At 47.1% G+C, this 12559-nt stretch overlaps 3 protein-coding genes across 3 annotated transcripts; 2 read left to right on the top strand and 1 right to left on the bottom strand.

Annotated features, from left to right (window-relative positions):
* Window positions 1–315: 315 nt before the first annotated feature.
* Window positions 316–1899, bottom strand: DCLRE1B (DNA cross-link repair 1B). Its single transcript, XM_088538925.1, has 3 exons — window positions 1719–1899; window positions 1468–1647; window positions 316–1397 (listed from the first exon to the last, which is right to left on the bottom strand). Exons 1-3 carry the CDS (start codon window positions 1759–1761, stop codon window positions 487–489), a joined length of 1134 nt encoding a protein of 377 aa, XP_088395051.1. The 5' UTR covers window positions 1762–1899; the 3' UTR covers window positions 316–486.
* Window positions 1900–2371: 472 nt separating this feature from the next.
* AP4B1 (adaptor related protein complex 4 subunit beta 1) lies at window positions 2372–7776 on the top strand. Its single transcript, XM_088538924.1, has 10 exons — window positions 2372–2484; window positions 2627–2851; window positions 2969–3099; window positions 3607–3754; window positions 4444–4940; window positions 5226–5309; window positions 5452–5555; window positions 5746–5953; window positions 6271–6552; window positions 6780–7776. The coding sequence occupies exons 1-10, from the start codon at window positions 2372–2374 to the stop codon at window positions 7205–7207; spliced, it is 2220 nt and encodes a 739-aa protein (XP_088395050.1). The 3' UTR covers window positions 7208–7776.
* A 777-nt stretch (window positions 7777–8553) lies between these two features.
* On the top strand, window positions 8554–11977 carry BCL2L15 (BCL2 like 15). The gene is made up of 4 exons (XM_010216836.2): window positions 8554–9240; window positions 10107–10246; window positions 11022–11237; window positions 11787–11977. The coding sequence occupies exons 1-4, from the start codon at window positions 9135–9137 to the stop codon at window positions 11802–11804; spliced, it is 480 nt and encodes a 159-aa protein (XP_010215138.2). The 5' UTR covers window positions 8554–9134; the 3' UTR covers window positions 11805–11977.
* The last annotated feature ends 582 nt before the right edge of the window (window positions 11978–12559 follow it).

Here is a 12559-nt window from a genome sequence, read left to right as displayed (position 1 = left end):
AACATGGTTCTATGCATAATATTGGCAATGCATCTTGGTATGATCTGCATCTTGGAATGCACTGCTCATTGTCAATGAGATTACATAAATAAAGAGGAACATTAGGCTCTCAGATTCCCTTTTGCTTCTCTCCTGACATTCAAAGCCATTAGTTCAGCTGCAGACAGCTCACACCCTCTACTGCTCAATTTGAATCAATCCAGTTACAGATTTGCAATAAAAGACTAAAAAGTAGATATAGGGCATGCTGGTAGTAGGACTGCACTGCCTGAGTGTAGTCTGAAGCTATGAAAGATTTAAATAATGACAAAATAAATAAAAACCCTAACATATACAAATGAGTTCAAGTTGCTGCCTTCTCTGCTAATAAAAGAAAATACAGCCTCATAGTTAAGCATTCTTGTTATGAGAAATGCCAAGAATGGAATGCAGTAGTAAGACTGTTAGAATCACTGTTATCAACTGCCTTTGCAAGTGTCACAAATTTCAGGATACTTCCTCCCTCTTCAAGAATTCTTCTACTAGCTTGTCAAATTTCTCTAAGGAATTCTGCTTTAGGGTGTTTAAAGGCGTGAGTAAATACTGCTCTGCCAATCCACTCGGCACGTCCTCCTCAGAAGCCAGTGAATTGCTAGCAGGGCTAGTTGATACTGCTGCTGCTACCTGCCCTCCACTGAGCTGGGCTGATCTACACTGGCTCTGGGGACTGTGGCTGTTGGTTTCCTCCTCTTTCTCCTGGCACGACTGAGGACAAGTACAGCCTTCTTTGGAGCAAAAATCCGACTCACAGTTCTGCTGAGGAACCTTAATATCCCCAAACTCTTCACACTTGTCAGTGTATTTGTCTGGGGACTCAAAAACAACTCCTCGAGACACAGAATGCCGGACAGCTCTTTTCAGTGGATGCACAGGTTGCTGTCCTTTCTCTTGCCTTCTCTGCTGGGCAAACTCTTGCACAGGCTCAGGGATTTTGAGGTCAGGAGGAGTCTGTTGGTCAGTACACAGATATTTTTCAAAGTAAAACTGGCACCTGCTGTCTCGCACGATTGGGATGACTGAGCAGGGTTTCAGCCACTCCACAAACTCACACAGCTCCTCAAAGGACGAATGGTCAGAGTAGGGAATAGGGTAGATTTTGGGGTGGGTGACCTTCACGGGCCTGCCGGTGGGGAGGATGGCGATGGTGGGGTGCTGCAAGTTCCAGCGGACGAGGGTCTCCCAGCGGATCTCAGCGATGTCCACGGCACGGATCCAACCGGCCCCCTCCTCAGCAGTGAAGACGTCGGGCAGTTCCAGCAGCTGCATCTGCTCCAGACGCCAGGGACTCACCACGACCCAGGTGCTGAACTCCAGCGCCAGGTCCACGAGCAGCGCCTCCTTCCCCAGGCTGTAGACACCTGTGGGGGAAGCCGTGAGCGGGGCGTGGGGGGCGGGCGGGCCGGCGCGGGGGCGCGCACAGGGGCTCACCCACGACGACGCGGTGCTGCGGGTGCTCACGGATGAGGCGCGCGGCGAGGCGGGCGGCGCAGCGGCGTGAGGGCAGGCGGCGGCCTGGCTGGCAGTGCGTGTTGTCCAGGTAGAGGCGGTCGAGGCGGCGGCCGCTCAGCACCGGCTCCCACCGCATGGTGCTGCTGTAGCGGAAGTCACCTGCGAGGAGTGGCCGTCAGGGCGAGCCGGCGGCGGCCGTGGCGACGCCGCCCGTGGCGCCTGCCCAGTACCTGTGTAGAGGATGGTGCCAAAGGCTCCCTCAAAGAGGAACATGACGGAGCCGGGGCAGTGGTTGGAGTCGAGCAGCGTCACGGTCACGACGTCCCTGTCACCCAGCACGTGGCTCTGTCCCACCTCCAGCGGCCGGATCCAGCGCGCGGGCACCTGCGGGCCAGGGGTCAGCAGCGCCGGGCGCGGCAGGACCGGCGGCGGGCGCGACACCTACCTGGAGACGGCGGCGCAGGAGGCGCGCGGTGAGCGGCGAGCAGAACACGGGCCGGCTCCAGGTGCTCGACAGCCCCACCGTGTGGTCCGCGTGCATGTGCGAGAGGAAGAAGAGGCGCGCGCCACCCGCGCGCCGCACGCTCCAGAAGTCCACGGCGATCGGCGTGCCGGGGATCACGGTGCCGTTCATGGCGGCGGCGGCGGCCGCGCCCGCCGGCAGGGGGCCCGCGCGCGGCACCAGCGGCGCCCGCGCCGCCGCTTCCCGCCCAATGTGGCGGGCGGTGCCGCGCAGGCGCAGGCGGCGCAGGGGGCGAGGCGGCGCCTGCGCGCGACACCGGCGGCGGGTGCGGAGCGGGTGCGGTGCTGGTACCGGCCGCGGTTCCGGGGCCCCGCCGCTCCGGGGCGCCGTGAGGCCGCTCGCCCTCCTCGCGCCGCGGTCATGCCGTATCTGGGTGGTGAGGAGGCGCTGCGCGACCTGCGCCGGGCTCTGGGCAACCCGCACGTGCAGGCGGACCGGCTGCGCTACCGCGGCGTCGTGCTGCGCGTCATCCGGTACGGTGCGGGGCGCGTCGTGACACGGCGGGCCCTGCCCTGTCGTGACATGGCCGCCTGTTGCCGAGTTGCACGCTGGCGTGGCTGCCCGTGCCGTGTCGCGACACGAGGGCCCCGTGGCCGCACACTCTCTCTCCTGCAGGCTCATGACGCAGGGCATGGACGTGTCGGGGCTCTTCACGGAGATGGTGAAGGCAAGCGCGGTGGCCGACGTGGTGCAGAAGAAGCTCGTGTACCTGTACATGTGCAGCTATGCGCCGCGGCAGCCCCACCTCGCTCTACTTGCCATCAACACGCTCTGCAAGGACTGCGCAGACCCCAACCCCATGGTGCGCGGGCTCGCCCTGCGCAGCATGTGCAACCTCAGGTGGGCCCGGCGGCACCGCGGCCAGCAGGGCCTGCAGGGACATGATCGTCGGGTGGAGGGGTTGGCTCCTGGGAATGCCTGAGGCCTTTGTGGTGATGCCCGTGTACCTCTCTGCAGGTTGCCTGGCATACAGGAGTACATCCAACAGCCTATCCTAAATGGCTTGCGAGACAAAGCCTCCTATGTGAGGAGAGCAGCAGTTCTGGGCTGCGCGAAGATGCAGAAACTCCAAGGGGACTCTGAAGTGGGTAAGCGGGCTTTACATTAGAGTGCTCAGACTTGTGTTTTGTCACAGAGTGCACCCTAGGGAGAAGATGCTAACACTCGAGAGTTAGGTATTGCTCACAAAAACATGCTCAGATCTGTAGTCTGTCCTGGGTTCACTGAGCTGTCTCTTGGTTGTTGTGGGAGTGAAACAGAGGGAAAGAGAGTAAGCTGCTGATGTATGTCAAATCATTAGTGAGATGTTAGGCACTGCAAGTTTGTACATTTCACGTGAGCTTTGATGCTGCCATCTCTAGTATCTGGCCCTCTCTTCTAGTGTTTGATTAGCTGGTTACCATTCTGTTCATTCTAGCATGAACAGATTTTTAGTGAAAAGTTCCATGAAAGGAAGATATTATAAAACTGCAAGGTCTTTTGTCCAGTTCCCCTTAGTCAAGCCTTATGTTCCAGTTGTAGTATGTGCTTATGGATAATGATTAAATTGCAACATATCAACAGAATTTGATATATGGTCCTCTGTTTCTTTGCAGATGGTGCGTTGGTGAATGAGTTATATAGTTTGCTTCGTGACCAGGATCCGATTGTAGTAGTGAATTGTCTGAGGGCTTTAGAAGAGATTTTGAAGAAGGAGGGAGGAGTTGTCATCAACAAGCCTATCGCCCATCATCTCCTCAACAGGTTTGTTTCCTTCAAGATTAGTTTGGTGCCGGAAGCATAATTCTAATCCTTGTATTTCATGTACTAGCAGAGCAGCTCTTTTTGGACTGCTCAGTAGTTGAACCTTTCAGAGGTTGAAGAGGCAGGTGTTCAAGATGGAGATGCTCATCCTAAGAGACACGAGACTACTTTTATGCTAAGGTCTTAAGAGAAATCTCAGATATCCTGCTTTTCTGGGGAGACTGGCTCAGCTGCTAGTGTGTTTGGAATTATGAGTTATATTAATGTGGTTATCTATTTTTTTTTCCCCAAACAGTGCAAGTGATATATTTGTGGGATAACTATGTTCTAGCATGTCTTTTTCAATCAACTGTAAGATTTATAACCTATCCATTGCTTAAAGAAATTAACTCTTCTGTAGAAGATGCTACATAACATGGCAAAAAAAGCAACATTACTTTTTATTGCTCTGCTCAGGAATTTTGTCAGGGTTTCTGTCTGGCTTAGAGTACAGAGGGAGGTGCATGTGACTGATGTGCCTGTATTTGTGAATTGATCCATTTTCTTGAAATAAAGTTGTAGCATCTACATCTAAAACACATTGGTTTGCAACTGAGATGATGACAAACTCAAAGACTACTCTGTACAGCATAGACCTTTGTGCACTACTTGACTCCTGAGAACTGTTTTGTGTTTTTTTTTCTTGGCAGAATGCCTGACCTAGATCAATGGGGACAGAGTGAGGTACTTGCCTTCCTTCTGCGCTACAGGCCCCGCAGTGAGGAGGAACTTTTTGACATACTTAATTTGCTAGATGGATACCTCAAAAGCAGCAGCATCAGTGTTGTGATGGCAGCCACCAAGCTTTTCCTAGTGATGGCCAAGGAGTACCCACATGTGCAGGCAGATGTTCTGGTGAGAGCGAAAGGACCACTGCTGTCTGCCTGCACTTCTGAGAGCAGGGAACTCTGCTTCACCGCTCTGTGCCATGTGCGCCAGATCCTTGGTAGCTTTCCTGGCCACTTTAGCAGCCATTACAAGAAGTTCTTCTGCTCATATTCAGAGCCTCACTACATCAAATGCCAGAAGATGGAAATATTGTGTGAGCTGGTGAATGATGAAAATGTGCAACAAGTGCTGGAGGAGCTGAAGGACTATTGCACCGATGTATCCATAGAGCTTGCCCAAAGGGCCATCTTTGCCATAGGTAAGAGCTCTGCCTTCCTTCAGAAGCAGCTGCAACCTTCAGTCTATAAGGTGTGCCTTCTTCTGTTGAAGTAGATGGCTGTAAATGGTATAATGGTATACATGAATGGTATATGGCTGCAGAAAAAGCACCATGTCCCTGCTGTGGGTAGCTAGGTCATTTGCCTGACTTTTTAGGGTAGAATGACAGTTTCTTTAAAATGAGCTTGTGGTGAACAGTTATGTTGGCAGGTTTTATTTTACTGTGATAAAAGGTTGCTTGTTATGTCCTTTGGTATTCCTGCAGGCAGTATTGCGAGGACATACACAGAACAGTGTGTGGGGATTTTGACAGAGCTTTTGGGACTTCAACAGGAGCATATAACTTCAGGTGATCATCTGCAGGTTCTTGGCTTGATTTGTGCTTTCAGGAAATTGCCTTGTTGGGGATTGTGGTCCCAGAAATTGAGGTTCTAAAAGGCACTGGGCTTTTAGAGTTCTTGGAGGATGCTGAATGCTGTGTTTCTTTGCAGCTGTAGTGCAGACTTTTCGGGACCTGGTTTGGCTGCGTCCCCAGTGCACAGATGCTGTGTGTCAGGCACTGCCAAGCTGCGAGGAGACCATCCAGGACAGCGAGGTAAGGTGGCTTTGTGCCCTTAAGGTAACAGCTTCGAGGATGAGTGGAGTCTGATTTGCTTTCCTTTGGCTCATAATTGGCCTGAGGAAGAAATCCTCAGAAGACTTGTTCTCTTGTATCAGTTTATTTCGTGTTAACCCTTTCTGGTAAGCAGAGACAACTTACTATTTGGTTTTCTTTATTCCTTCAGGGCAAACAAGCATTGATCTGGCTCTTGGGGACACATGGTGAGAAAGTACAAAATGCCCCCTATGTTTTAGAGGACTTCGTGGAGAATGTGAAATCAGAGATGTCTCCAGCAGTGAAGATGGAGCTTCTGACAGCATTAGTGCAACTTTTCCTGACTCGTCCTGCTGAGTGTCAGGACATGCTAGGGAGACTACTCTACTATTGTATAGGTGAGTTCACTTTGCCAAGTGATCTTTTTCTCTGCAGTGATAGTACTGACTTTTGGGGACCTGGTTTGTCTGTGTACCCTGTGCACTGATGCTATGTGTTGGGCACTGCCTGTGTCTAAGAGGAGACCATCCAGGGCAGCAAAGTAGGATGGCTGTATGCCTTAGCCTGCAACTTGCTCCCAAGCTGCCTGATTGGTGAGTGTAACAGGCTTAAATTGTACCCCTGGGAATCTATCTATTTTTAATGATTAAAGTGTATTACTTAGAGGGAATCTGGATGATGGAATTCTGCAAAAATGTATCCCTCTGATTTCCAGAGGAAGAGGTAGACATGGCAGTACGTGACCGTGGGTTGTTCTACTATCGCCTCTTGCAATCTGGTGTGGAGGAAGTGAAAAGGATCCTCTGCAGCCCGAAGTCTGATCCCTCTCTAGGACTCCTGGAAGATCCAGCTGAACGACCTGTCAATACGTGGGCTTCAGAATTTAATACCCTCACATCTGTTTATGACAGAGCATCCTGGGCACTTGTCACTGCTCAGCAGCCAGTGGAATCCTCCTATGTTTGTTCTCCTTTTACTGACCCCAAGGACAGGACAGGTAAGCAGCCTTGTCCTCATCTTGGAGAAAGGTCACAGTGGTTTGAGAGTGTTGCTTTAGTGTTTTTTCTTGTGCAGTGCCTGTCTGATCACCATCTCTTTAGGGAGATGCTGCTGAAGGAGTCGTGATCCTAGACTTACTCATTTGATGATCCTATTAGATGTTCTTGGTGAAACTGGGAGCAGCATCAGATGATGCTGTATCTCATGTTTCTGATTTCATTTCAGAGTCACTAATTTCTGACGAGCATAAAGAAGTCCTCCAGGTTCATCCTGATGCAAGCAGCCTGGCCTTAGTTCCTGACCCATATCTGACTGCAGAACAATTTGAGAAGACCTGGCTGAATCTGGACATTAGCTGCCACCACTCTCTGCCCTGGTGTGGACCGGCTCACTCGGATACCATACAGACTGCTCTTCATGTTGTCCACATCCAAACTATTGCTATGAGCAAAGCTGGTGTCCAGCCATGGAAAGCTTATCTCAGTGCTCAGGATGACACAGGTTGCCTCTTCCTAACAGAGCTATTGCTTGAGACAGAGGATTCAGAGATGCAGGTTTCAGTGAAGCAGAGTGAGGCAAAGCCTGAGGCACTAAATACCTTTATTTCCCTTTTAGGGACTGTAATGGGGACAGTTGCTGGGCTGAAATCCTGATTGACCCCTGCTCCCAGTAGAATGCTTACTCAGGTCACAGGAAACTTCTTTTTTTTTTTTTTTTTTCACCGTGGCTTCCTTTGCCAAAAACTGTTGCTGGTTTGGTACTTACAAACTGCAAGAGCCCTTCTAGCCAGTGGGGACAGTTATACCTAGCAATCATATGTGTGAGGTAAGCTGGTAGATATTGCATTACTCTAAGTTGTCAGTGATTAAATGATATTCCTCTGGGCTTGTAAAGGGACAAGACAATGCATTTGTTATCCTACTACTTTTAGCATGACATAAAAGTGGTGGCATCTCCAGTGCTTGTCACAAGGCACTAGTGTGAGCCATGAAGCTGTCTGATGGTTTACCCATGTCTGGAGAAGGGATTCACTTCATTTGTCCCAGAATCCCTTCTTATTTTCTTCCATTTATTTTCTGTTTGGCAAGTTTCTGGGGGTGTTCCTTGAGAACAAAATATTATAGTTTGACTACTTTAATTAGCTACTGTGATTGTACCAAAAATACCATTACTTAGATTCATGTTTCCTTTATTCAAATAAAAGAATAATTGGGAAATACTATCTGGGAGGAGGGGAACGGATGTTTTTTATTTAAGGATTCCTTAATCTATTCAGAAACCTCATGTAGGAAGGAATTGAAAAAATACTCTTGCAAACCTCAGGACTTGTATCTCAAGGACAGCCCTTCTGCATTAAAGTTACAGAGATTTGGACTTCACACTGTTGGGAAAACCTCCTTGCTACAGCCACGAGAACCCTCTCTGATGGTGAAACCTTTGCTTTTGTCACTCCAGTAGCTTTTGGTCAGGGCAGGAAAGGTCACTCCTAATCCCCCTCTGCAGATACAAATCCATTATAGATACAAAGTACAAATTCAAATTCAAAGTCCATGTTTATCGAATGACAAAACCCTAAAGAATGCTCCCTGGCTTAAGATCCAAGTGTACCGGCTACTGTAATGACTTTACAATACAGTATAAGGAAATGGCTTTGTTAACCCCATTCTGTAAAATTTATTATTTTTTTGCATGACTCTATATTGCATCCTTAAACTACTGTATACTTTCCAGACTCTTCACTGGAATGCTACAGCTGCATCAAATTTTACATTTTATTTCTGGTTTTCCTTACAAATATGAATCTGTCTCAGCTGCTTTATGAAGGATTTTTTCATTAATTCTTGACTGATGTCTGCTAGGATGGAATTTTTATCTGATCTCTGTTCTGGATCCTGGAAATTGCTGAGGATCCAACTCCTTCCTTTGTTTTGCAGAGGGTTTCCCTCTCAGCTCACTTTAAAGCATACTTTTGAAGGGCAGTTGTGTGCAGTAATTTATTTCAGCTTCATATGTTAAATTGCAATGATAAGCATGCTAACTGCAGGTGAATTCAAGTGTATTTCACTGTGACAGGGTTTCTGTGAACAGTTTCTAGTACTGTTAAGCCTATGCTGGATTCTTGTGCTAATGGAGAGATATACTAGAACATTTGTATTATGCAGGAAAAGAAAATACTTGTTAGCTTGTGCGCAATTCTACATTTACTCAATTGTAGCTAGACTGATTCTAAGCCTTGTCTAGGATGTGACTTATTTCTTAGCCTCCTATCCAGGGATCTGTTTCTAGGTGAATGATCATGCCAGCAGTCTTTAACTTCTTCTGACCCTGTATTTCATTTGAGCTGTGCAGCTTGTTATGAAACTAAACCACACCCGTCGCTTGATGATGACAGTAGGAGAGGGTATCTGAAATTGTCCTCTTCTGGGGAGGAGTCTTGCTGGTCTGCCTTTCCCAGAAGGAAGGAGCTCTGGTGTGAAAAGGAAACTGAAGTTCTGAGGTGCGACTCACCTGGAAAGAAAAGCAGCTGCAGGTGTATTTTTGACTCCTTTGAACATCAGCTAGTTTAAGACATCTACTGCAATGAGCACTTTTGAGAAACAGACAGAACACGTTGTAAGAGCCTTATTCTCTGATCTCTTAAATGAAGAGGAAAGTGCTTACCGATGTTTGGAGAAAGATTCAGGAGGTAAGGACTGCAGTTTGGTAGGAAATGAGAGAAAAGTTTTTGTGTTTGCTGAAGATTATAGAGAGGAGTTCTGAAAATTTAAAGGAGAATTGCAGCTTGGGGTTGTGTTTCTTCTAATGCAGATTGTGATGACTTATGAGTTATCCCTGTTTCTGGGGAAAAGAGAATGACTTAGTTGTTTGAATCCTGGAAAGACCACGGCCGCAGTCTGCTTTGGTAGGAGGGGAGTGAGGAAACAGGGAGGCTATGGAGAGAGGATTGTATATTGTGTTCTCCACATCTTGTGGCTGGATCTGTGGTTACCCAGCAAGGCTAATAGGGAAGGCGCTCCCTGCTGCTGTACCTCACATATGTCTACATGTACTACTGTGTAAGGTGCTATATAGTTCTGTCTTTCTGACAGCTGGGGTGCTGGAAGGATGCCTTCCAATAGTGGAAGAATGGTTTAGAGATATGCAAACACAAGCCTATTACAGGTTTTGATTTCTCAAAAGGTTTATGGAAGCATGTATGTAGTTTTCCCTAAAAAAGTCAGCTCATTTGTTGTTTCTGAAGTATGGATTAGATGTGCGTACATCTGCTTTCACTGTCTCGACCGCAGTGGAAACTGCCTGTTTGCCTGTGAAAGCTCCACTTTGTGAAGTGCCTGCAGCTCAAGTGAATCTTTCTGGAATCCCTGGTGCAGAGAGAGGCTTTTGCAAAGGCCTGCTAGTGCTGACCAGACGTGCAAAGGAGCGGCTGGATCAGCAAGTGATATCTAAAGTTTCCAGCTTTTTTAGTTGCAAGTTTACGTTCTCTCTCTTCTTCTGCCTTGTAATGTATTAAGTCATAATCCCTTATTCTGTTACCTCTGTTCATTGTTTTAGAATCTGAGCAGAATGCAGACGAAACTCCAGGTAATTTTGACCCAGTTGTTATTGCCAGTCGTTTGCGAAGCATAGGGGACCAGTGCAACATAGATTTTGAAAATTCCTCACATGTTGTTGCTGAAGTACTCAAGGGAAAGGTAACGCACATCTTTTTCTGACTAGCCCTGGACCTGCTCTTTGTAGACCCATCTTTGATCTCATTTTGTTGCAGAACAGCAAAAGCCTGGGGAAGAGCACAACTTATGCAGTAGGAGTCAGAGATGTTTGAGGAAAGGGGACGTGATAGCTAGAAGCCTTCCTCCTTTTCTTCTTGTGTAAGGGGCAGTGTATGAGCCACCAGAACAGAATCTAAACAAAGCCCTGTAGGACCTACTTACACAAGTAGGCGATTCCTCATAACTTTTCTGCTTGTCCCTTCCAGAGGAGTTGCTTTTTATCATCTAAGAAGTCCTGGAACTTCCAGAGCTGACCTGTCATTGAGGGAGATAATCTATAGTTTGGAGTTAGGGAGAGCTTGTGTGCATAAGAGATATGAAGGAAGAGGTGAGGAGACCAGATGCTCCAGTCTGTGCCAGTGCAAGTGCAGTTTTGGTACAGGTGCTGCATGTAGTTCTAAGTTAAGGTTCTTTGCAGCTCTGCTTAGACTATCAGCTCTCCTTCCTGGTCCCTCAACTATGCTTGCCTGTTGCTGTAGTTTGTACAAGCCACAATATTATAGACAGCAGTACAGGAGAGCCCTGCCTAGAATGCCCTACACTGTAGGGGTGTCACCATGAACCTTCAGGGTGTCACTTGCTTTATTAATGGGTAGGACAAGAAAACCCAGGTGTTTGTAGTATTTTGAGCTAAGACTTTCATACCATGTGGTCATTTCAAAAGAGAAAGCTCAAAGCATCCTTTTGGTATTTGCAGGTAGAGAAGTTTGGGGCTGCAGTGGATTCTCTTAGCAGGAGCTGGAGTAACCAGAATCCTGAGTTTTGCTATGAGAGAGCTTTTCTTGCTGTTTGTGTGAAATTGGCAATGTGTGTTGCAAAGAAAGTCCCAGCTATGCTCCATCGCATTCAACTCATAGAGCTGATTAATGGAAATTCCCAAGTGAGAAGCTACATTGAGTCCTCTGGAGGATGGGTGAGCATACAAAATTTGCCTTAGAATTTTTGGCTCTGTTTTTTTGCTTCTCTTGGTCTTCCAAATGGCATTCTACCTTGCTTTGCTAGCCACTGATGCCCAACTGCACAGGGCATCCTATCCTCTCCCCCTGTATACCAGCTAACTCTGCTTATAGTTGCAGAAACACAGCTTTGATAAATGCATTGATCTTAATGTCTTCATAAGTGTTAATTAAGTCAACATCAAATTTCTCATCTACTTCATGGTGTTAGGATTTAATTCCTTACCACAGTATCAAGTTAAGCTCACTATGTTAGATGAGAATCAAAATAATTAAGGATCAGTCATACAAAAAGCACTTTTCTGCATGCATAGCTTTACAGTTGTGTGACTGTAAATTTTTACTTAGTGTACCACTTAGTACGTTTAATGAGGGGAAAGCTGATATAAGTCTGGGAAGAGGAATGTGGAAAGCTTTTCTCTCTATGCTGTGTCTTCTTTCCTTGCATTCTTTCTCTGAAATAAATACATATGCTTTATTTTTTATTTTTATTTTATTTTTTTCAGGAGAACTTGGACAATTGAAAGGGAGAGGGCTATCCTACTTTCCGAAAGATGAAGTTGGGTTTTTCACTTATTTAATTAGAACAATTGCTGAAGAATTGACCTGAAGTATGCTAATGGGAATTACTTCTTTGTTTGGGAACTGTTGTGCTACTCAGAGAAATAAAATGTGTGGAGTGGATTCATGTGCTCAACATCTGTCTTAACAGTTCTTTAATAATATGTTACAGTTAATGTGGAAAATAGACAAAGTTACAAATGTGAAGGGGAACTGTGGATTTTGCCTGCTGTTTTAGGGACTCTTCTAGTCACAAGATACTCTGAATTTGAAAGCCTCCGTTCTGGCCACTTTGCAGTGCAGCCTCCTGTGACCCAGGGAGCTGGGTGTGTTCAGATATTCCCCTGGCAGCAGCTGCCAGATGTATTCAGCCTTCTTCGCTGTGCAAAGGCAGTGCCATGTTGCTGGTGATGACTGGAGGTAGTACTAAAAACTATTAGAGCAAACTTTCTATTTTTGTTTGGTCATGCTTTCCAGGAGAATCTTCGACAATTTCATAATTTAAAAGCTTCTGCTGATGTAAGCCCGTATTTTCTGTTGCTGAAGTAGCATCACATTTCTGTCCAGCTATTGCCTTTCAGACTTGTACAGCCAGCACTGAAAGACCCTCACTGTAGGTGTGATCATGTGCACAGAACTCAGTATTCTTGCTTCTCTAGTCTAGTCCATTTTACCCTTTTAAAAGGGCACCATGCTCTTAACTCTTTTGCCTGTTTCT

Source organism: Tinamus guttatus, unplaced genomic scaffold (assembly GCF_059628265.1).
Source record: "Tinamus guttatus ecotype Peru unplaced genomic scaffold, ASM5962826v1 Tinamus_guttatus_pri_ptg001272l, whole genome shotgun sequence".
Classification (NCBI taxonomy): domain Eukaryota; kingdom Metazoa; phylum Chordata; class Aves; order Tinamiformes; family Tinamidae; genus Tinamus; species Tinamus guttatus.
The sequence above is the reverse complement of the archived record's forward strand: the minus strand, read 5'-3'. Positions and strand labels throughout refer to the sequence as shown.

Coding starts and splice junctions, on each gene's coding strand:
- BCL2L15 (XM_010216836.2), top strand. CDS start 9,135: ATGAGCACTTTTGAGAAACAGACAGAACACGTTGTAAGAGCCTTATTC. Junction 9,241..10,106: donor TTTGGAGAAAGATTCAGGAG/GTAAGGACTGCA, acceptor TCATTGTTTTAG/AATCTGAGCAGAATGCAGAC. Junction 10,247..11,021: donor CTGAAGTACTCAAGGGAAAG/GTAACGCACATC, acceptor TGGTATTTGCAG/GTAGAGAAGTTTGGGGCTGC.
- AP4B1 (XM_088538924.1), top strand. CDS start 2,372: ATGCCGTATCTGGGTGGTGAGGAGGCGCTGCGCGACCTGCGCCGGGCT. Junction 5,310..5,451: donor ACAGGAGCATATAACTTCAG/GTGATCATCTGC, acceptor GTTTCTTTGCAG/CTGTAGTGCAGACTTTTCGG. Junction 5,954..6,270: donor ACTACTCTACTATTGTATAG/GTGAGTTCACTT, acceptor TCTGATTTCCAG/AGGAAGAGGTAGACATGGCA.
- DCLRE1B (XM_088538925.1), bottom strand. CDS start 1,761: ATGTTCCTCTTTGAGGGAGCCTTTGGCACCATCCTCTACACAG. Junction 1,648..1,718: donor TGGCACCATCCTCTACACAG/GTACTGGGCAGG, acceptor CACTCCTCGCAG/GTGACTTCCGCTACAGCAGC. Junction 1,398..1,467: donor GCAGCACCGCGTCGTCGTGG/GTGAGCCCCTGT, acceptor CTTCCCCCACAG/GTGTCTACAGCCTGGGGAAG.